The sequence below is a fragment of the Nansenia antarctica genome (genome assembly GCF_963989245.1).
Source record: "Nansenia antarctica genome assembly, chromosome: 1".
Classification (NCBI taxonomy): domain Eukaryota; kingdom Metazoa; phylum Chordata; class Actinopteri; order Argentiniformes; family Microstomatidae; genus Nansenia; species Nansenia antarctica.
Genome location: NC_137674.1, coordinates 93,808,157 through 93,832,134, shown reverse-complemented (window position 1 = coordinate 93,832,134; position 23,978 = coordinate 93,808,157). Strand labels below are relative to the sequence as shown.

The 23,978-nt window shown below is 41.5% G+C and overlaps 1 protein-coding gene across 1 annotated transcript in view; it reads left to right on the top strand.

Moving 5' to 3' along the window:
* Positions 1-1,623: 1,623 nt before the first annotated feature.
* Positions 1,624-23,978, top strand: part of adgrl2a (adhesion G protein-coupled receptor L2a) — a gene marked incomplete at both ends in the record, with an annotated part of 73,734 nt that continues 51,379 nt past the window's right edge. Inside the window, 2 exons of the mRNA XM_080536101.1 lie at positions 1,624-1,723; positions 21,450-21,663. Of these exons, the coding sequence (XP_080392227.1) occupies positions 1,624-1,723; positions 21,450-21,663 (314 nt within the window). The remainder of the gene's footprint in view (positions 1,724-21,449; positions 21,664-23,978) is intronic.

The window sequence follows — 23,978 nt, the reverse complement described above, 5'->3', positions numbered from 1 at the left end:
TCGGATTTAGGCCTTTATTTTTACCTTAATAATGCCCTATGTGCAGTATATCCCATTGACTGATACTGTAAATCCGGTTGATGTCTCATACAGTGATGCCTAAATACAAGACAATTAGGATAGGTTTAGTGAGAATAGGATAGGGCTATGCACCTCAACCATGGCATGACAGTAGTGTACTAGTGCAGCTGACGTTTTAGAGAAACCAAATGCACTCCTTCTCATTATGCTCCTGTTAACTTGTTTTAAATGTCTCTAAAATTAGAGGTGTCAGGTGAGGCATAATGTCATTCCAAATGAGTTTATTATGCCAGGCTTAATTATAACTTTGTCATCTAATGTGCATGCGCTGCGTGTTCTCACTATGATGAATCACAGCTTTGTCTGAGAACGCAGACAAGAAAGAGATTTGTAACTCCTCCGAACTTTCATGAGACAAAAAAAAGATTTAAAAAAGGAAACATACAGGAAATAAATAAATAAAGGAAGACATGTAACAGATGCAGTTTGGATGAACTACCGTAATTAAAAAATAGGGATTCATCACCACCAACTGTCTTATCTATAGTGTTTTGTTTTTCCTCCTCTACAGCTGACAAGAGCAGCAACATGTGCATACAGTTTCTAGAAGAGTGTTGAGCTTCAGGGTGTAGTGTTGCATGCAGCGAAGAATAAAGACTATAGTTGTTTTCTACTCCTTTAAAGGCAAGAAAAAAACAAGTTTCTAATGGGCTCCTGTGTGCCTCGTTACCAGAGTGATGGTGTCTCCCTGGGTGGATCCGCTAATGGTTCATGGGAGGAGAGAATGGGCACAGCTAGTCAGTGTAAACATGCAGACAAAGGGAAGCCGTTAGGAGTGTGAAACGCATGCCTGGGCTTTCAGGTGGGCATTGGGTTTCACCAGCCAGCCTTCCACCATGCCAGTCACTTGTGCACTGTGTGTCCATGACAGGGGGCTACTTTCCTTTGTGGCAATAAGAAAGAAAACCAAACAACCAAACAGCCGTATGAGAATGACAGGTATGGATGGAGTGAGTGAGGGATGTAGGTGGGAGGAGGGAGCTATGTAAGATAACTTGGTTTGTGTTCACTCACAACAGTGTAGACACCATTTGCTAGCTTGCTTGTTTGTTTGTTTGTTTGTTTGTTTCTATGTGGAGGTGTGAGGGAGATAACGGTGTGAGCACTGCTGGCTGACTCTCGGTCATGTAGAGGTGGAGGCGGATCCTATCTGTGTAGCAGCAAAGGCACACCCTCATGGAATAATCAGCAGCACTTAGCATCCATTTAGGGATTTCCCTGTTCAGGATTATTGACCTTCTGTTTTTTTCTTCTTACTGGCTTGTGTGGATTTGTAGCATTTCATAGTTAGGAGTTTTGGACATGTTTGCAATGGAGGAGGACAAAAGCACACAAGTGTCAAAAGTGCTGTGTTGAGTGGGAACAAGATGTTAAATGGTATTCTCTTGTGAGATAGGGGGGGTAGGGAAACCACTGGACACCTCTTCAACATGAGATACGAATGTCTCCCTTCCTTTGCGTTGCAGGTGAGAGGATCAACGATGAACATCTTTGACAGCTGTTGGCCTGGACTTTTGTAACCACAGTCACCCACTACCTAACATGCAGAGACCATCCACACAAGGCACTATGGCATGCTCTTTGTGGACACTATCAACCTTCTGCTGTCTGTGGGCACTGGCCCACATAGAGTCTTCAGAGGGTAAGTACACATGACTTTCACCCCTCATGATAACTCATAGTATCATCATATTTGAAACCTTTTATACTCAGAAAATAACCTACATTTTCTTTGTGACATAGATGAGGATTGTGTCAAAGGCTAGGTTCATTCTCAAATGTAGTATTAAGGCTACTTAATGAATGGTCACTTTAGCCAGTATTGCTCCTCTGATTGCACGCAGTACTTGTGCATAATACTGCTCTGAGAACAGTGGCCTCGGAGGAGGGGGATAATCTTGAATGGTTTCATTAGTTGGTAAATTGTGATTTGTTTGAGATTTTCTGCTTCAAAGCGTCAGTTGTCCCTGGTGGCATCAAAGCGGGATTCATGTTTAATTTCCTCATACAGACTCTTGTTTGGTGGCATGCCATGCGTCCTGCAGATACATCTTACCCTGCATGTCAAAAGCTTGAGTCTGCTTTAATCACAGCAAAAATATAGCTTGGACTAATCCAATATACAATGCCTCATTATGGGCATAAACTATATCTCGTAAACTGCATTTATGCACACACTGTTGTTTTATAATGTCAGGAATCAGAAACCAAACGTGGCATAACATTATTTTCAACCCCATTTAAGGAAAAAATATATATTTTCAGAATTTAGATATGCATTTTGACATAATTCTTATCGCATTTCCCCCCGTTGAGCTGTATAGCGGCACTTATTAAAGTGAAGTGCTCTTATGACACTTAACTCCTCCTACTGTTGCCGCTCGCTCCAGGTCTGTTGTGTATAATGGAGAAGCGTATCCTACCCGTACCGTTCCGAACTTCTCAAATGCGTGCCGTACCGGTCTGGTCAATGGAAAAGGGCCATTAGTCTCTACTGTGAGGTACTGTATTGACTGTTGTCTGGTCTAGCCTGTGGGCTGAAAGGGATTTATGAGTGACCAAGGTTAACGCTGACGGTAATCATTTGTCCTATATGCCTGAACTGAGAGATATCGTTCTCAAAATGAGCCTGAGGCAAAGACAGTGGTCCCCATTTTTAGGCCTGTGTTTATAAATAGCATCTCTTCATGTGTCACTCCATTTCTCATTCACCTTTAGCTCTCTCTCTCTCTCTCTCTCTCTCTCTCTCTCTCTCTCTCTCTCTCTCTCTCTCTCTCTCTCTGTCTCTTTCTCTCTCAAACCCCTCTCCTCGTCACTGTCCCATTGTAACCACAAGGATACAGCCTAGCAACGGTTCATTATAAACAATATCCCCAAGTAAACATGGTTCATTAAACTGCATCCTGCCGTAATATCTTTTTAATGCATTTTTATAATTGAATTAAATGGGATACTGCCATGCTATAAATGGGCTAGAAGTTTTAGCTTTTCAAGAGATTTGACAAGATTGATAGCTCCAGGGTTTTTTTTCTCTTTTTTTACGTCTCTCGGAAATTCACATTCACTCTATGGGCAGATGCATGTCTACAAATGTTTGTGTTGTTCATCTGTATACACAAGGTCTTCTCCCATACAATACCTTTCCCACCCTTTATTATCTTCTGCCAGTCCACCCCCATGGAATGTCCCATATTTGCTTGAATATGTCCTCTGTGTTTCTAGTTAGTGATTCTAGATCGTTAGCCTGGAGGAGCTCCTCAACCAACCATGTGGAATCAACCACTGCTTTATGATATAACTTATAACCCCCTAAGAAATAGATTCAATTCATGAAATTCAATTGATGCCCAAAGCTTTCCTTGAGACAGAGACAGAGACAGAGACAGAGACAGAGACAGAGAGAGAGACAGAGACAGAGACAGAGACAGAGACAGAGACAGAGACAGAGATAGAGACAGAGACAGAGATAGAGATAGAGACAGAGACAGAGACAGAGACAGAGACAGAGACAGAGACAGAGGCAGAGAGAGACAGAGTCAGAGACAGGGACACAGACAGAGACAGAGACAGAGACAGAGACAGTGGTCATGTTGGCTGAATAGTTACTCTCATCCTCCTTAATGATTTTGATAAGTTACCTACAGTAAGACATATGTTTGGAATTTAATATTTTATATCTGGATATTGTGTTCAATAATCCTTTGCATTGAACTAGTTAGAGATACCGTCTAACATCAGCCCAACCCTGCTAGTTAGAGATACCGTCTAACATCAGCCCAACCCTGCTAGTTAGAGATACCGTCTAACATCAGCCCAACCCTGCTAGTTAGAGATACCGTCTAACATCAGCCCAACCCTGCTAGTTAGAGATACCGTATAACATCAGCCCATGCCTGCGGCGTGGTCTCTTTTGAAGCTTATTACTTTACATGGCCATTAGCTGTCTACAAGTATAACCAACTTGAGACTATAATGTTAACTGTGAAAAATGTCTTGATTTCCTTACAACACATAGTTGAATTAGCTTATATGCAATCAACACCAAGCCTGTGGTACAGTAGTAGATGGCTGGGATTTGTCAGTATTAGTTGAGGTATAATGCTTCCCACTAGCTCCCTTTGCATCTTCAGAAAGATGAAAACAGAGAGACATGGTTAGCCTTCGGATGTTAAGGTTACATGAAGAGCATGCCGGGATATGGACGCAGTTTCCAACTCTTTCAGTGGCAGAACTTGTGGGGACAAGTCTGACACACTGAGAAATCATGTTCCCTTCTCATACTGAAACCAGGGTATTGTTACTTCTCAAAAGCTTGAAATGTTTGAAGTGCTTGAGATTGTTCAAGGGTAACACAGAGGGGGTAACACAGAGGGGCTCCTCTAAAGGCTCTTTTGTATCCTTAAGAAAAAGAAAAACGTTCAGTTTGTTCTGCCATAGCTAAAGGAGTGAAATACACTTTTACTGAAATGTAATTATTGGAGAAATTCAAAAAGCATGACCCATAGCAGAACTGTGAACAGAATCATTTACAAGGTAATCATTAGAACCAATTCATGTATCATAAGTCTTTTTTGCTCAAGCGAATGCTCTAATTTTAAGAGTACTAATTAATAAGGCCAAGAGGTTGATTCCTTTGTCCTGTGTGTCTTCAGTAAACAATTTCTGTTGGTTTCGCCTTTCCCCCCCCCTCCTTGATGATACCCTGGTGTGTGGCAGACTGTGAAATCTGACTTCCCACTGAGCGGGGGCCGGCGTGGGGCCTGTGTACCAAGACCTACCCTGCTGCTAGGCGTCTTTTATCGTGGGCCAGCCCCTCGCAGATAAGGAGATAAGATAACAATGGCACCCGAGAGCAAGTCAGTGGCAAGGTGTGACTGCAACCCCCTGGTCTCCACCCTGCTGAGCACTTTAAGTCCTCATTAGGATTTTCAGCAAAGGAAGGAGGGATTTAATGGATTAAGTCTCTGTCACAGCTGGCTCCAGGTTGGTGTTTGTCATGCAAGAGCATGGCAGGGTTCTGTGACATCCAAACATCCCCCCGCCCCACACACAACCCCACTGTTGGAGTCCTTCCTGACTAGATGTCAGTCAAGGCAGTCGTAGCATGTGAAATAAAACCTAAATACAGGAAACCCATTATTATTATTAGCCTACTGCCCTTGCCCAGGGGTTTATCGTGATTTTAGTGGCCCGTGTGAGGTTCCTCCAGTTGGGTCTGCTGCATCAGCATCTCTCTTAATGGTTATTTATACAGGGATAACCTTGAGAAGCATCATTAGTTCTGTGTTTGCTGTCACCGTCCATAACTCATCCTGAGATCTCCCCTGTCACAGTGATTTGGCAGCGCAGACGAAGGATACAATGCATTTTTAAACTGCAGTCACACTCCCGATTTGTCAATGGAACAGTTGCAGAGGGGAGGGTCGGTCAACAGTAACGTATGTGCGTATTTATCTTCCCATTTCTTAGCTCTTCTTCCTCCTTCAGAGTTCCTGACCCATGCGTTTTGTTCTATAAACCGAGGCAAAGGGCTTTTCTTCAAGGAGTTTAAGGCAGTTGTTTAATTAAGTCATAACAACTCGCGGGCCTCAGGAAAACACAGCAACTGTATTGTGTTCCTTGACGTGTGTTTTTCAACCTTTAACATAGTTCTTAATTAGGTTTCAACTTCGCCTCACACAGCAGTGCAGCATGTCAGCTCTTCAGAATTGATGTCTTCTCCTTCTAACGTTACACTCTGATATCAGTGGATAAGAGCAGCTCACATGGTCCCTGGGGTGCCTCACTGGGTGGGAAAACTCAGCACCTAGATTAGTCATCTACCAGCATCCTATCTGTCTTCTTCTTCCCGCTTTCTTGCTTTGTCTCGTTTTGTTCTTGTCTAGGCTGAACGATGTGGGTCTCTAACAAGGATATCCCAAACAATCAGCACAACATGGTGCGATAGCTGCAGACTCCACTGTCTGAATACCAAAGGGGGACAAACAGATATCACTTATCAATCTCTTGTGCAGCGGCGTATATCCAAACAGCAATTATTCACAGAACGTTTGTTGTTTCAAGTTTTTGTTGGTTGACTCTAATCTGGCCATAACAGACATGGCTAGCCGAATACAGGTTCTCTGTGAAAGAGATCCTAGATGTCATATGGAGATAGATCAGCAATGAAAAGCTGCATTCATGATTTTGTTTTGCTTGTTTGTTATGTTGATCTCTCTTTTGTGATTTTCACTACAATAACTTACAAAAATCAGTTCTCAAATTACCTACAGGGCTTGCCTTTGAAGGTTAAGCATATGCAGTTCCATAGTAGGCCTATATCTAGCTAATGTATATATCCAACTCCACCTTTCTGGGAGTGCAGAAAGACAAGGTGTTTATCAGAAGTGCATCGTCTGGAGATGTCTGAACCTGTGTAGGGGGCATCAAGGTCCACAGACGGGAGACCTCGTGCAAGGACTGCTGATGAACCGTCGTCTGGCAGGGGCGGATGAGAGAGATGTTTTTGATTATCCAACATAGATGCGATTTCAAACAGGAACTGGCATGTCCTCGTTGGGGCCAGACATATGAAGTAAGGTAAATGGGGTCAGAGGGTAAACGTGGAGCGGTTTCCTTTTCGCTAGCTACCGTAATATTGTGGAATTTTAAGGTGATTAGGCTGTACAGGATTAGGGTCACACAGGCTTGCAGTATTCATTTCATGTGACTCGTGTAAGCTTGAGTGTTTTCCTCTCAATTAGAGGAACATGTAAAGTGCTTATGACATCCCACGGATAAATGAGTAGTTGCCGCCGGAGTGGTCCAACATTCCAAGTACAGTTGGCAACAGTGTGCGACATTTTGTGAATGTGAGTTTTGATTTGCTAATTAGTCGACATAATTCCTATTCCTGCTGATTGATTTCAACGCCTCTAAACCTTACCTTTCTAATTCTCAGTGACTAGTGTGAGGAATGGGGGTCAATCTTGCCTCAAGCAGTCTTGCTTGTGTGGGAAGTGTTATTTGTGAAAATGTCAACTGATAGCCATGATATTTTTTACATCAGTTGAAATACATATAAACATTGACATTGTGCCAATGTTCAAAGGTAGGCCTATGTAATCATTGCTTTTGATGGTGTCCCTGTAGTTGAAAGGCATGTGTATTGAAGCAGAAAGATGCACAGGTTTATGAATATAACCCACAGCATGTAATGAAAAGCATCTCAATACGGTAAAATCACTAACATAATGGTCACAATTCCTGCTAAGAGTTCTTTACAACATATTGAAAAGCCTAAAAGCAGAAATAAACATATCATTTCTGTGGAATCAAATACACTCAAACTGCAATAGGACCAACAGTGGCATCATTTCAAAGATCAATTTCTCTTCAAGAGAAAAATGCTTGATATTCCTCCTTGCCCTTAGTGGAGTCCCCCCTGTCCTCTCCCTTTCAATCCTGATTTAAAGTGGCCATAAATCCTAAAGAGGGTCCTGTAAACCAGAGGCGGTAAGTGTATTCCTATAAATATAAAGGATTTAGGAGCAGTACCCACCACATTGGTGATATTTTTGCAAACTCATATTTACCCTTTTGTTCATCTTTCCCATACGTAGGCCTACCTCCCATAGCTTACCTACTTTATACATTTAATATGTGATCCGTTATTCAGTTCAGTCAACTTGTCAGCACTGGTGGTTGTCATTTGGAATTGAAAGCTCATCAAGACATAATTTACTTCCTGGCAAGCATAATACACACCAGCCTAGCCCTTGATGTATCAGGGAATCATTATGACCTCACCCTGCGTCAGACATTGACCCTTCTAAGTCATTGACCTCTGAGTGCCTCTGTGTCAGGGGCTTGAGTAGATAGGTGCGGGCCTCTCCACGTTGACATGGTCTGAAGTAAATGATGGCTGAGCAAACAATCATTAAAGAGTATATGCCAAGGATCACCCTGTGGGAACCCATTACCAATCAATATCAAACGAAATAAGTCATTTCAAATCAATCCCCTTTAGTATGTCAACCAGCTTTTATTATATTGACTTGTCACAGCTGGAGCACTAAGCTCTGTTAATTATTGCCTCATACCCTAATTTCCATGCAAAACATTTTCTGAATTCATGAAATTATTTTTTAAGTAGCTAACATACAATAATTAAGGCCGATAAGCATGAGAGACATGTGATAAACTATTACATGGGACCATCAAAGTCCTCCTGCTGTGTCTCTGTGAGTATTAGAAACAGAGGGAACACTGACAATAGTAGGAGGCAGCCCACGTCCATGGACCTGATTCAAAGAGGTTAATCCAATTTTTTACTTTCGAATCGAAAACCTGTTGAGGGGACCCTTTTTAAAGTAATAACAATTAGTATGGAAGAAGGTCGACAGTATTGCCCTGTGTGATATATTTCAGCCAATGAATGTTGTTGTCTCTTAGTTGTTAATATTATGTTCTAGTTACACATAATTCTACTTTAAACTGCAAGTGAGGCTTTGGTTTGTTTTCCGGAATGTATGTGTTACCATGTGCTCATTAAATTGGTTCATTGGAAAAAACCTATTTATTTTATCCCTATGGTATCAGAGGTGTGTTTTATAAGTCTCAGAGCCTGTGCATAACCTTGAACAAGCCGCACTAGAAAAACAAAAGGCCTACGAGGCCAGTGCATCACTCTGAATAAAACACATTGTGTCACATAACAATGGACCAAATCTAGGAGCTGTTACACCTAAGCTTTAGCCTGAATACGAATGCATAAAGAATGCAGACAGAGCAGAGGTGTCATCGGGCATGACTACGCTGTCGGGTTGGGGGAAATGCCAGATGGGGGTCAGTTGAAGCGCAGTCGAATAATGTGGCATAAATGTATACACATGAGAGCTTTCCAAGTACTCTGTATGAAGTGGGAAACGGCATTGTGGGTTCTGTGTGGAAGTACATGTGGAAACACAAACGGAGCATAAGGATCCTACTCATTTGTGTGAGCTGCCATTGTTGACCCATGGGGGAATGCTTCCTTATTGAATTGAGGAGCATAAAACGGTTCATTGGAGCAGAGAGAGAAATCTGCTGCTCCATGTCTTCTACTCTTTTTTTTAATCAGTTGGTGTGGAAGAAATTATGTAGAACAGCAAACAAAGTCAGAATTAAAGTCATACATATAAGCTGATTAGTCTTTCACATTACATATTTTGTAGGTTGGTGATGTTTTTGTTATGGAGATTAGAATGTTGATGAGATGATAATTCCTGACGTCAATGATAAGACTAACAAATGCTAGTCCAAAGGTCTTGTTGTAATACAAAACTGCCACGCCTCAAAGCAGGGACTTCCCAGTACTTCAGAAGGAATTCTTTTTCCAGAACTCAGTGCCTAAATTATTTTCAGGAAAAAAATCGATACAAAAAATCATTGATTGTCTGATGGTCATCACACGTTTTTTGGGACCTGAAAAAGTCCCTCCCCAGGGCTATCTGATATTAGACTGCGGGATGACATTGCTCTTGTGTGAACGCAGTCAGACGACATTGATGTGTAGTCAATAAAGCTTTGCAAAAAAAGAATGTATGACCTTGACGAGCCCCATAGTGGTTAATTAAGCTTAAAGGTGATTTGATTTACATACAAAACAGTGGCATCTTTCTTATTTTTAGTGTTTGATGGGGTTTTTTCTTTGTCAATTCAAATACTGGGGGCAAAGACCAGGGTTGGGTGACTGACTACATGATCCTATCATCCTATTACATACACATTAGCTACATATTTTACTTCAATCAATGTTTTTCATCAGTCCTTGAAATAATTTAATCGATTTTTATCTATCCATAACGTTAGTCTATGAGCGTTCTGATGTCTAACATTTGGTAGGGTCTTGTGATCGCATGTATCAACATTCTAGGTAGCTATATTTAAGTGGTGTGATTGTGCTGATTATGCTGCTAACATCTCATAGCTAAAGAAAATGTGATTTAAGTTTATTTTGGAATGGAATGGGAAACATTACATTGGTGTATGTAGAAAGAATATCAAGAACTAGCCTACCTTTCCAGTTTTTTAGTAACATTTTATTTTTCAGGAATTAATTATCTATTTGTACCTGCTTTGATTGATCCTTGCTGAAATGTGTATTTATTATTGTTATTGTTATTGCTGTTATTGTGTTTTTATTGTTGCACTATGTATGTTTATGTATTTATTGTGTTGCACTGGATATGTACATCCTGTACACTCTGCCTCACCGAAAATGAGGGTCTCTCTCAGTGGTCCCTGAGTTGAAATAAAGGCTTGAAATGAAATGAAACCATGTAGTACAAAGGCTGGAAACACGACTGACAGGTTGGCTGGACCGTGTCCCGTAGGATTTTGACTACATGGAGTTTGTAGTTCCTGTATGCTCTCAGGAGCTGGTGGTCCTTAGAGTGCAGTGTCAGGCCAGGTAGATATACATGAAGTATATGATGTAATATATGATATAATCCCCACTGCTACCTAGTTAACTATAAACACTACTTTACATTGTTAGCAGGCTCACAAATCAAGCGGTGTTAGTTGACTAGCGATGTGTCATTGATTTTCAACGCGTAGCTCGTGCTTTTATTTTGAACTCTCGAAAACGAAAACGGAAGTCTTAATGTCGGAATGTGCTTCTCGTTGTCGTTCAGAGAACAGATGCCAAACTGCCGACATGTTACATGCTGCAATTATATGACTTGGCAGTAGGCAGTCATCACATGCTTGTCTCAATCACAGAACAGCATGGATTGCTTGCACTGTTTAATCGCGTCATCAAAACGTCTCGCATTCGGACAAACACCAAATGGCCGAACACCGAATGTGTTTTTTTTTTTGCTATTTTCGGCTGACTAATAAATCGGTGCATCCCTACTAGCAACAAGTGTCAGGTCTTTTTCCACTTGCTTTGAAAGCTTCGGTTTCATGTAGCCTACCAAACCAGCACTCTTCGCTTCTTTTTAGGCAAAAGCGCACTTAGTGGACACAAGCTCATTTTTAACTACTCTGGACACTGCCTGCTGGCGGTCTTTAAAAATATCTAATGGATGGAGCTAGGTCCTTGTAAGAAACATGTTGCTCATGTGGGGCTGCAAATATGTACAACATTTCCTGACTATAGCTCAAATGGGACAGGAGATATGCTTGTTCAGAGTTTGGACTTTCAGTTGTTACTATCCCCCTTTGGCCCAAATGTTACGCTCTCCCTGAGATGTTAGCCACTAGGGAGGGAGAGGGCAACCTCCTGCCCATACCAACTCTGTCACTAGATGGAAAACCAATTGAAACCATGGGTGTAGTGCAAAAACTAACTGACAACCAGTCAAAAGGGTACCGGTGGGGGTGACACCCGCTCACTTCTAACCTAGTGTTTTTAAATGGTGGTTACCTACATGATGCAAATGTATACCCCAGGGTATCTTACCTAGCCCTTCTCCCGTGGTGAGGAAAAGAGAAAACCGGGGTCCACCAACACACACTAAACCAACAATCAACTAGGAACAAAATAAACAACTTCTGTGAACAGACTCTAAACAAAAAGTTAATCAAACAAAAAAACACTGCTTCCCTCTCTCGCTACACATGACCCAACACACATTGAGTAGGAAACAGATCTTCAGGACCCAACTACCAACAGGGGAGGAACCACATTTCACACACCACTTCACCTAGGGGGAGACAGACAGAAGCAAAACAAAAACAGACACAGGACATAACACAAACTATACAAGTCTGTAACACAAATCAGTGTAATTGTATACATGCCAGATCTCTATGGGAAGACACATCATTCACCCAAGTTTAGTCACAATTGTCCCAGTAGTGTCTGAGATATTGTGTGTGACATACGAACATACTGTACAAACGGAGAGAGATAAATCCATAGTCAACTCCCTGATTTCGTCATGGCGGGCAGTAAAGAATATATGCCTCATGAGACATATTTTAAAAGACCTCTGCACTCTGCAGTTGACTTGCAGAATGCCTTTGTGGGTCTCCTAAAAATGAAATGTACACTACACATAACACTTTTGAGAAAGGGGAAAAAGATTGTGGAGGAGGTGATTATTGACTTTTGAAACACAGCTTTCAATGGCACAAAAACCAAAGGAATCTCTGTCGCTGATAGATTCGGACCATCATCGGAGATCTCCCAGTGTAATTCACCCTCCTTAGTACAAACATCACAAAAAACATGTCGGAGCTGAAATAAGACAGTGTGTTATCGGTTTCGATTGCCTTTGCATGCTGCATGCTGCAATGTATTTTGCCCTTACACTTAACAGTAATATCTAGCTAAGCTATACTCAGATCCTTTTGTTAGACAAACTATGCAAATGCTGTGTAGAGGGGTATAAGCACACTCTCGTGTATCTACAAGTGGGGGGAGAGGGGGAGGGCAGCAATCTAAAGACTCACTGAGAGGGTACATCTCTGTTTAAAGAGTCCCACCTGAGCACCAAAGGGAAGAACCAGCGGGAGAGGTTTTTATGATATCTATCCTGAGATAAATGACAAGATATTTTTCAGAGTCATGTACCTATATCAAAGATGCTCCTGATAGCCCTCCTGCTGTTGCTATGGAGGGGAAGAGATGTAAATGAACTGGAGCAAAATGGATGGGTGAATACAAATGAGGCTGAGATGTTGATACCCTGGCACCACTCCCCGTGTGCCTGGTAGAATAATGCTGTGTACAGAGACGGCCAGCGTTCAGAGGCCACCTTTGGGTACAATACATATTGTTATGAGGGATTTCACTATTTTCCATGAAGAAAAAATGATCTTTCTTCCCAAAATGTTTGCATGCTCATGGCTCATTGAAAATGTTTGATGTGCACAGCAGATAAACTGGTAAATTTCGAATACATGCAAGGTTGGTGTCTCTGTCCTAGATTAAGCCAATTGCCAGAGCAAAAAAGCAATTTCAATTGAGATTTTCTCTTCAACATGCTGTGTCCATGAGTAGGCTTCATTTGGCTCTAAAAAAAACACGTCCGGCGGTATACCATTGTGTTGTTCTAGAGACATTGTTGTGAAATCAACCTTCCTGTTTGAGAAATTGAAATGATTGTAACGATATGTGTGCACAATAAATATGGAGAGCAAGAGTGCATTATTTCCCAATTACTACTCCAGGGCTGCGCTATGCATTGTGCCCTGCTGTTCAGCTAGTAGTAGTTCAGCTAGTAGTTGAGCGTAGTAGCTAGTAGTAGTTCAGCTAGTAGGACATCCTACTACATCCTGCTCAGAAATATGCAATATTTTCCCTCTCATCCTCCCCGGTGTGAACCTGACTTGTTAAGAATACATGCTGTTGTAAAGGATATCTGCGGATTATAGAATCAGCACTGTGGGAAGGAACTTGACTTAAAGGTTTTCTTTTCCTCAACGGACTTCCGCTGCCCGTGTTGTAGGGGTGAGAGGAGGGGTCTGGGGAGGGGGTGGGAGGAGGGGTCTGGGGAGGGGGTGGGAGGAGGGGTCTGGGGAGGGGGTGGGAGGAGGGGTCTGGGGAGGGGGTGGGAGGAGGGGTCTGGGGAGGGGTGGGAGGAGGGGTCTGGGGAGGGGGTGGGAGGCGGGGTCTGGGGAGGGGGTGGGAGGAGGGGTCTGGGGAGGGGGTGGGAGGAGGGGTCTGGGGAGGGGGTGGGGCTTGGGGGGACTTGGAGGACTCAAGCTGAGTTTCCTGTGGCTCCAAGCTAATGCTATAGACCACACTCTTCTCTGGCCCCCAAATCCACCCAGCAAGCGTCCATGGGTGTGAAATAAAGGCAGCCCTAGCTAGCAGAGATGCTAGCTCATTTACAAGCAGCTGTTAAACCGTCAGCAACAAAGGAGAATCCAAAGGGCTGTATTAACAGTAGACGACAAGCATCAGGAGTGTCCTTGTCACACTTCTCATTCCCTCTGAACAGAAAAAATTATCTGGTTTCACATCAAAATAATCCGGTGACCTCTTTTGTGCTCAGGCCACAAAGGGTATGAGAGGTTGAATGGGCCTTTTGATCAGGTTCGCGTTGCCTGCTGGACCACTCTGGAAACATCATCAAGTTACCCAGTTTCATTTTGAAATGTGATGTCACTGATAAAACAACAACTTTGTAACAGTCTGCAATATCAGTCGTTGATGGTAGTGGAATCATTTGTCAGCAATTAATCTTTGAAGGATTTCAGTTAGTTTTCCAGCATCACCATATTCCATATCATCCATATGTACTCAATGATTCTTCCGTTTAGCGCGTGTGGCGTGTGCAGCTGCAATATGGCCAATATCTGTTGGCTAATAGTTATGTCCCCCTAGCATTCTGGTATTGAGGAGGATTACACATGGCTGGTGATGAGCCTAATGACTCCCTGTTTGTGTGAATGAGGAGACATTTTGTTCATTACCTCCGCTTCAGTGACACTGATATCCCCGACAGATGGTCACTTTCCAATTGATTTAGCTCGTAGGAGAAAAAAAGGAAATAATTCAATAATTATAGTACCAGAGAGACGGTGTGTAATATGTTCCCAACATATTAATATTTTTACCATTCCTACCAACTGCAGCTCATGTATTGGCTCAATGTCACACGAAAGGTTAAGCATGAGAAGTAAATGTCATCGTGGGAATCTTTAAAAATAAGCATTCACCAAAGGCACAATATGGGCTGTAACCCATGGAAACAGAAGTACCTGAGCACCAATCAAAAACAGCTAGCAACATGTCAGTGATAATAACCATGCATGACCAACGTGTTAAATGCAAGTGATTCCTAAAGAACATGTGACATTTGCTAAATTTTTGCAGTTGATTAGCAGGCGAAACTAAAAAAAGTTGTCTTTCCCCAACGCTTCCATGCTAATCAGTAATCAGGGGTTCACAATTGGTATATGTTCAGTGTTATTACCCAGGGCTTACGAGTTGATTACAGTCTGTAGACAGAGAGGCCCTGCTGAATGCAGACCATTGTGCTATGACTTGGTTCCCTGCTTACTCTTGAGTTCAATGCTGGCTACATAGCCTCCCTGGGAGGAGGAATTGAAAAGCTACTCCCAGAGTGACTGACCAGAATGCCTGATAAGGTGCAGTGTCAACAAGGCTCTGGGCAATTATGGCACTGTTGGACTGGTTGCCATGGACACAGGGTTGAGCATACCTTGTCATATATTATTTACTACCCCTGATCATCATTTAATTAGAAGGGGAGGCACATTATTTGGAATCCCCTCACCTTAGCATCCTTGATTGATATGTGTCTTTCTTTTTGTGACACTTTTTGTAGTGGTATACAGTGCAGACACATTGTCACAGCATGATGGTGTGTTGGGGTGTGTATAAGAGGTTTGTACCTTTTGCGAAATAAACTGAAGTGAGAGACATGAGTGGGGGGTTATTAAATTGCCTGATCACATAAAGAACACACACACACAAACTGCATGCAGCTGACTAGCTCTGTTTCTCCAAGTGTATCAATGCTTTGTGTTCAATGAGAAGCTCAGGAACCTGTTTGCTTCCTTTTGTTTGGCCCTAAAACACCTCTCAATGTCACAAAGCACGGTATTAGAATGGCCTCTGAAACACAATATAGCTACAAGTGCTCTCTGAGACCCCTAATAAGCTGTTGAGATCCCCCTAGATGTGTTTCATGACACAACCGCACAAACTAAATAAACAGAAACAAAGTAGTGGTGGGGGACAATGTAGGTACATTTCAGTATTGTGATATTATTATTCATGATTCAGACTCTTTTTTATTTATTTATTTTTTATCAATTTTGTATTGATTTTTCTTCAGGGAATGGTACAAGGGAGTGGTAACATGTAAATGAACAAAAGAGAAATAGAATAACAAAAATCCAGTAGAAACCTCCCCCCCCCCCCCCTCTCCCAATCTCCCTTTACCCCAGCAGTCCCCTACCTCCCCCTCCTCCCACACATGTCCCTCCCGCCACCAACCTCCAACCCACCCGCCCAATCACAGTCCCCCGCCCCCCACCCACCCACAGCCCCCCCCCCCCCCCCCCTACAGGACCCTATGGAAGGAGCAAATCGATTAGCCTATAGTAGTGTCTTGAGGATGGTTATAGTTTGGTCCCAGCATGAAACATTGTCCGAAATGGCATGATGCCTGTTGGCTATCCAGTGTTCCATGCTGGCTATGTCTATATAGTCTAATATCCACCTCTGCGTGGTCAAGAAATGGGGTGACTTCCACCTGCAAGCTATAAGCCTTTTGGCTGCTGTAAGGCCGGCCAGCCAGATGCGTCTTTGTTTGATGTTTAAATCAAGGTTTGAACTGTCATTTAACAATAGGACTACTGGTGAGTGTGGAATGTGTTTGGACAGGATCAGGGACAATGCATCACAAACTGTTTTTGAGACTCTTGAGTATCGATGTATTTATTTATTTATTTGTTGTTGTTGTTGTTTTGTTTTGTTCCACTCCCCTCCGGAAGACAACTTTATTATCTATTTGACAGGTTGTGGGTGTTTTTTTTTTTTTTAAGATATTGGAGCGTATTCACAACATTCTTACTGATTCATGCCTCGTACCTAACTTTATTAAATTACGCTAAATGTTTTCTTTCCCTTACTGAATGTTGTCCTTTGAGGGAGCCTTGTAATTATCCTGATTCCCATTATCAAATGAACAACTTTTGTTCATGGCAATATTTAATAGAGAATCACAATATGTATTGAATCATGATTTCTGCAATTCCCAGCCCTACACAGAAGAATACTATATGGCTTGCAGCCTATTGCAGCCTAACATTTGAACAATATACTGTATGTGGATATGTTTAGACAGTTTACATCCTCTAACTGTGGGGGGAAAAAGAGAAATAAACAATTTAGCTGTTCTTCTCTGTCTGAATTATTAACTTATTAGCTCCATGAGCAAATATATTATTATTATTATTATTATTATTATTATAATAATAATGATTACTTCTCTCTCTTTTTGATGATGCAATTATTATGTGAAAAGACACATCCTGACACAATCAGTATCTTTGTTTTGTTAATGTTAGATTTGCCAAGATATCATATCATTCCTGTGTAATTGCAGTGCATTATTGTATGGGCTCATGATCAATGGTGTTCTGGTTCCTTCACTCCTCTTTATGAAAGGGAGGAGTAAGTCTTATTGGAAAAGGCACAGAAGCCATACGTTACAGCACTACTTTCTTTGATGTGGAAAATGTTTTTGGTTCATGCCATTGCGGTATTTCAAATGAACTTTCCCTGCTTTCCCAATGAAACTCTCTGGAGAGGACATACATTGCATTTTTTTGATGAGGAATTGCTGCTCATGTTTATCATAGACTAAATCAAAAAAATGTATTATGTTTTTCAAAGGAGGGTTACAAACCCAATAATGACCGATGGTCAATTACAAAAAATACACTCACCAAACACTTAATTAGGAACACTATACTAATACTGGGTAGGGCCTCCCTTTGATCTCAAAACAGCCTCAATTCTTCGTGGCATTCATTCCACAAGATGTTGGAAGCATTCCTTTGAGATTCTGGCCCATGATGACATTACGCAATTCCTGCATATTTTTCAGATGCACTTTCAAGCTTTGAATCTCCCGTTCTATTGGATTCAGATCCAGTGACTGGGGAAGGCCACTGTAGAGCACGTTGTCATGTTCATGAAACCAGTTTGAGATTACTTTCTGACATGGTACAATATCATGCTGGAAGTAGCCATTAGAAGATGGGTACATTGTGGCCATGAAGGAATGCATAATCAGCAACAATACTCAAATACGCTGTGGCATTCAAGCTATGAATGAGTGTTGCAAAGTGTGCCAAGAAAACATTCCCCACACCATTACTCCACCTGAATGAATGAGGTGTACAGGTGTTCCTAATAAAGTGTTCAGTGAGTGTGTATTGCATGATGACGTTTTCTGTGAGTAGTTAGGGTAGTGAATAGAACTGATGCACTGATGATGATGATGATGATGATGATGATGATGATGATGATGACTCAAATGTGTTGGTCTGAAATTGGCTTGTAGGTTTGTCCTGTGTTTCCCCCTCCCATATACGGTATTGGTTTGTCGTGTGACTCGTGTCACTCACCCCTTGTCCTGAAAGATCATCCAACACTAGGTTGAGAGAGTAGTTCAGCCTGGGGCTTAATCAATTGAGACTGAGAGGCTTTTGGACTTTATGAACAGCTATGAACTCAGCCAGTCAACATCTTTTGACAATTCTCTGTTTTATGTCCAGGGATTTGGTCAAGAAAATAAGTGTACATTGTAGGCTATACCTTTGTCCATCCAAGCAATGGAAAACCAGCGAGTTGTTCAGGATGTTTTTCTTTTATTAGCTCTCTCTGGTTTCTGTTTCCCTACTCAAATAGTATCAATTGAATCAGGTCTAAATCATAAAGCAGAAGCTGAGTTTGAGAGGCGCTGCAGAGTGATTTAAGTAATTTAGCAGTGTTCTTGGGACACGGAGCATGGGTGGTTTGGCATCACATAGAAGATCAAGCTTGTGCATGGCCCAAGAACCAGATGTGTTCCAGCCACAAAGTGTGGCAACGCAAAGCCAATGTACTGTATCCCATTCAGATGTACATGACTGCAACCCAATTGATCCATATGAAGTCCATGTGACCTCTGTATTAGTAAAACAGGAATGTAGTCCAATCTAGGCCACTGGATTTTTTCTTTTTTGTATGAACGGTGTTAAAGCGATCAACAATGGGCCCTTTGCACAGTAATATGGTATGTTTGTTTCTATTTTGAGAGTATTGCTCCTTTTCAGTATTTGCGCTGAGTTGCTGTTGCTAGTTGGATAACCTTGTATGATGGCAGGTCTTGACAGTACCAGCTAAAGCAAAAGTCCTTATTTTGATTACCTGATCAAACTTATTAGACAACTAGGCTACATTTCATCATGTCAGGGTGAACAGTAATCCTTCATTACCTGTGTTGCACATAACACCATTTTCACTTTGAAAATATGCAACTCTTTTGGCCATATACAAGCTCAGTCTTAAAGCAGAGAGCAAAGAGTTTTCCAATGACATACCCTGCAACAGAAAAGCAATAGCCAGATGTCTTCATCATATATTGACTAGTCTCAAGGGTTGTGTGTGTGTATATAAACATTTTAATTTGTCACAGATTGATGTATTACACACGTTCTCTTAGTTACTACATAGTGTGTGACTGACTTATGATGGAGCTATGTTGGAATGCATTGACATAAACATCGTGTTCCTGGCATGCCATGTTTTCATTTTTTTTTTCACTTTAGGTTTTTTTCGTGAGCCAATACCTCTGATGAAATGTGCATCACCTGAAGCATTCTTTTTTTCTACCGTATAGAAAACATTAAGTGAATACTTTGAAGTATGATTCAGACTTGAATGATTTTCCCTTTTCATGTCTAGTGGACCCAGTGGACACAGGAGAAAATGAAAAAAAAAAACATCTCTACAGGCACTATCCTAGACACTATCCTAATCCTATTCCATAGCAATACAACCATGGTTGACTCTCCAATCAACCTGTCTTAATGTTAAGCACTGAGTGCATTACCAATACCACTTGATTTGTAAATACAGTGAGACATCAGGCAGTTTGAACTGACATTTATCTTCCTTAACAACATACCGGGATAGCATTTCTAGTGAGGGAGACAATGTGGAAAGCTAATTCTGTGTAACAGTATTAAATCAGACAACGGTAATCTTATTGGTTGTTATTAATTGGTGAAGCATTCAATGGATGAAAACAATCTAGTCTCAAAGGCAGATTTACCAGAGTAAAATAATCACTTTGTAGTAGACTGTTACTACCTCGGAAGGTATAGACATACAATGTCACTCATGACTGGCAAAGGCTCTGGGTGATTATCAAAAATATCACGAAAGGATCAGCCAAGTGCCAATCTTACCAAACAAATGTGAGTGTATGAAAAGAAATAATGCCGTTTTTTTTTCAATTTTTCAAGCCACCAGACTGTGAACAGAGACTAATTAGGAAGGCAGACTTCTGTAAACACAGACGACCTCAGCTTCAGCAAAGATACAGGGTTGCAGCTAACAACATTATTATTTACAAGGGCATAGGGTGGCAGAGTGCTCCTCCGTAGAGCAAATGCCAGATGCCGTGTCTCTACTCTAAATTGGCATCATTGTGAAACCGTGGTTGTGAGTATTGCAGAGTTTATATTAGGCTAATTCCACTGAGCAATGTACTTATGATTACGGCTCCTATATATATATATATATATATATATATATACTGCTATTTGGCAGTGTTCACATTTGCAGAGCACAAAGCCACGATATTGATTTCCCCCCACCTCCCCGAACACACATGCCCCCCCGCCACAGTCTCCCACCAGCCTTCCCTTCGATTGTCAGCCCTGTAACATTGATTCAATTACACAAAATAGAAAAAAGATTGCAAATAAACCACGAGATTCCAATGGCAGAATGTTATTGAAACGCATTTCAATACTGAAATATTTTCCATTGAGAACTCATTTGCCGCTGTTTCAATGGTGTTGTGAAAACAAATTGATCCAGATGTTTTTGTCATGGTATCAGGTTAGGATCATTGAGTGATACAGTGCATCTCAAAGATTTGGGTTTTGATTGTGGCTTCACCCTCCTTTAGACTGTTTATTGGAGAGTCAGTCATTCAACTGGTTCATAGACATACTAATATGGATATATATATATATATATATATATATACATATATATATATATGTTACGGTACATGTGGGAATACGGTACATGTGGGAAAACTAGGGTTAGGGTTAAGTGCTACGTCGACTTGGTACATGCTGGCATGTCTAACCCTAACCCTAACCCTAAACCCTAACCCTAACCCTAGCACCTAACCCTAACCCTAGTTTTCCCACATGTACCGTATTCCCACATGTACCGTAACATTGAAAGTAACGCTCTTCTGTCATAGCTGTAACATTTATTCACCACCAACGTTTCAGCCCAATAGCCTTCTTCGGGGTGTTTATATTAAATATATCAAATTGCATCAATGCTGAGTAAGCTTTGCTGAAGTCTGTCAGTAGGGAGATGAGAAACTAAATAAACCTTTGGAAAATCATACTTCACATAGGAAACTATTGAACTTCTGTTCTGAAACTATTGAATATTGTTGGTATGTGCTTTAGTAGTTGATGCCATGCATCCTTCTCATGATAGCCAAGCACGTATTCTGGTTTGTAGACATTTTTCCAGTCTAGAGCCTTTCGGAAATCATGTCCAGCGTGTATTTTCCCTCCTTCCCTCTCCTCCACATGGTCTTTATCAGAGCGGCTACATTTCTCTCTTTGATTTTCTGTTGTACTCATAGAAGACTCCTCTTCCCCCCCAGGGTTTAGCCGGGCTGCCCTGCCGTTCGGCTTAGTGAGGAGGGAGCTGTCTTGTGAGGGTTATCCTATCGATCTGCGCTGTCCAGGAAGTGATGTCATCATGATTGAAAGCGCCAACTACGGGCGAACAGACGACAAGATCTGCGACGCCGACCCCTTCCAAATGGAGAACATCAACTGCTACCTCCCAGATGCCTACAAGATCATGTCTCAAAGGTAAACAACATGACATGGCCTATTGTGCTCTTCTACACCTGTTGTCTTTCATGGTGTAATCCACTATGATATGGCCAAATGGATTATAGAACCTTTTCAGAATCACTGATATTGATATTCAGTTGGCAGTAATATAATTTCAGGCAAATTACCTTGTTTACCCAAACATTACTCAACCACATTTGCTTAACATTAAGATTTCTCCTCTCTCTGCTTCCTTTAGCAAATCATATTGACAAATGAAGGTCAGACATCTTAGCACGAATGACCACTGGATATGCCACTTCTTCTAGTTGCCCCCTGTCTTAGAGCAGACTACAGCAGGGTTTAGTCATTGTTAGGAATTGTTAGGGTTCAGGTTTGATGTTCAAAAGAAAAAAGATGAAATCAGATTGTGATGTCTTTCAATAATTGAATACAATGGAGCGATACAGCATATTGCAAAACAGGGAGAGGATCTCTTGCGGAGCACAATTCCGGTCGGACCTCAGTTTGAAGCTAAAATAGAAGCAGTGGAAAAGTACCAGAGACAGCAAATCTAATGATCTCGCTTAACCCCCCCCCCCCCCCCCCCCTCTTGCTCTCTGTATTAGCACATGGGCAGCAGGTGCCCCCTCCAAGGTTAGGGTGTTTACCATGCTGAGTATAGGAATGGCCCCAGCAGCTTGGCCTAAGAACAAATCCTTCTGTGGACCGTCTGTTACCTGAGAGACAAAGGCCGAGCATTCTAGAACTAACAGTCTGACAACTGTAATTCGGTTGTTAAGTCTGACGTCAAACGTGACGTTTAGCAATTTCCGGGTCCAAACCAGAAATTCCCTCCACCAGAGTACCAGTGTACTACAGCGGTAGAATGACAGTTCAATCTTTTATTTAGACTCAGATCTATTCATACAACAAGGGACACAGCACTTTCCCGTTTTTCCCATATTTGTCAGCGTCTTTGAGCCTCGGAAAAGTGCTATATAAATATAATGAATTATTATTATTACTGAGGCATTTCGAAAGACAGCGCCTCAGCCAACTTTGGACCCGGAAACACGTCACGACTTAACAACCGAATACCAATGCATCATGTGACTTATTCATCAACCAGAATCACCATTCCCATCACAGTACCGTACACAGATTTCCAAAATCTAAATCTACTAATTCCTTACACACACACACCAGTAGGGGAACCAGTAGCAATGCTGTATTTATTTGACATGAGGTCTTGTCACACAGGGCCCTGAGCCAAAGTGCATGGGATAGGATGACGTACGAGCGTCACCGCCAAAGATATTGGATCATATATGGCTGTCAGCAACTGGAGCGATTTGTCTTGGGAAATAAGAAATAATGAAATAAAACAGCATAGCCGTTGTATTCAGGGGGGTTATTGTCAAGCCGTATTTGATGAAGTCAAATAGCTGACTCATACCCTCTTTCCTGAGAGACTCTGGACATAGTGCCTTGTGTTTTTGACCCTCCGTATCTCCTCCTTTGTTTCAAGTTTGAATATCCTGGCCACAGTCCATTAACAAATCCATAGACAACCTTTGGTTGCTTTTATCTGTTATTCTTTTCTATTCACAATTTAAATGAGGATGTTTGCGTGTGTGTTGTATAAGCCTGTATTAGCCCTATTATGACTTCTATCCCTTTTCTCTTTAACTATATTCATTATGGGCCAACTACTAACTTCTTTTGATTTTTGCAAATCTTCCATATGCATCCATGCGTGGAGTTATGTGAAAGCCAAAACATGTGCATTTCAAATTATGATTGACCCAGTATGTTTTTTTATCTAGTCTTTACATAATGAAACCATATTGTATGCCTAACTAATCAATGCATCAAAGCAAAGCAATAGTGTCTTACATTAGAAACAACTTGAGTTTGCACCCCAAGATCACACATGAATTTAATTAAATACTCTTTCTGTATATTTATAGAAATAGACTGAATTGGGAAATACATTCTAACGCCTTAGCTGCCAAAATCAATTATCTTCAAAACACATAATGAACTTTCCTGGGTTTTGGAATGCAAACTTTTTAATAAGCCACGAGGACAAGTCAAAACTGGGTCCTGTGCTCTGCCCTTTTTAACCGAGCTAAAGTTTTCCATATGTGGGCCAACTGCATACTGTAGGATACGGGAAAAAAATATATACAGAATTCTCTCTCTTATAATTGATGACTCCACCATGCATTTAGGAATAGACAATTGTTTCTATGATGGTTTCTGTCTTCTAATCTGAGACAAGAAAGCACAGTCAACAACATCATGAACGGCTATGGTCCAGAAGAGTAGAGAATTACGTCGAGGCG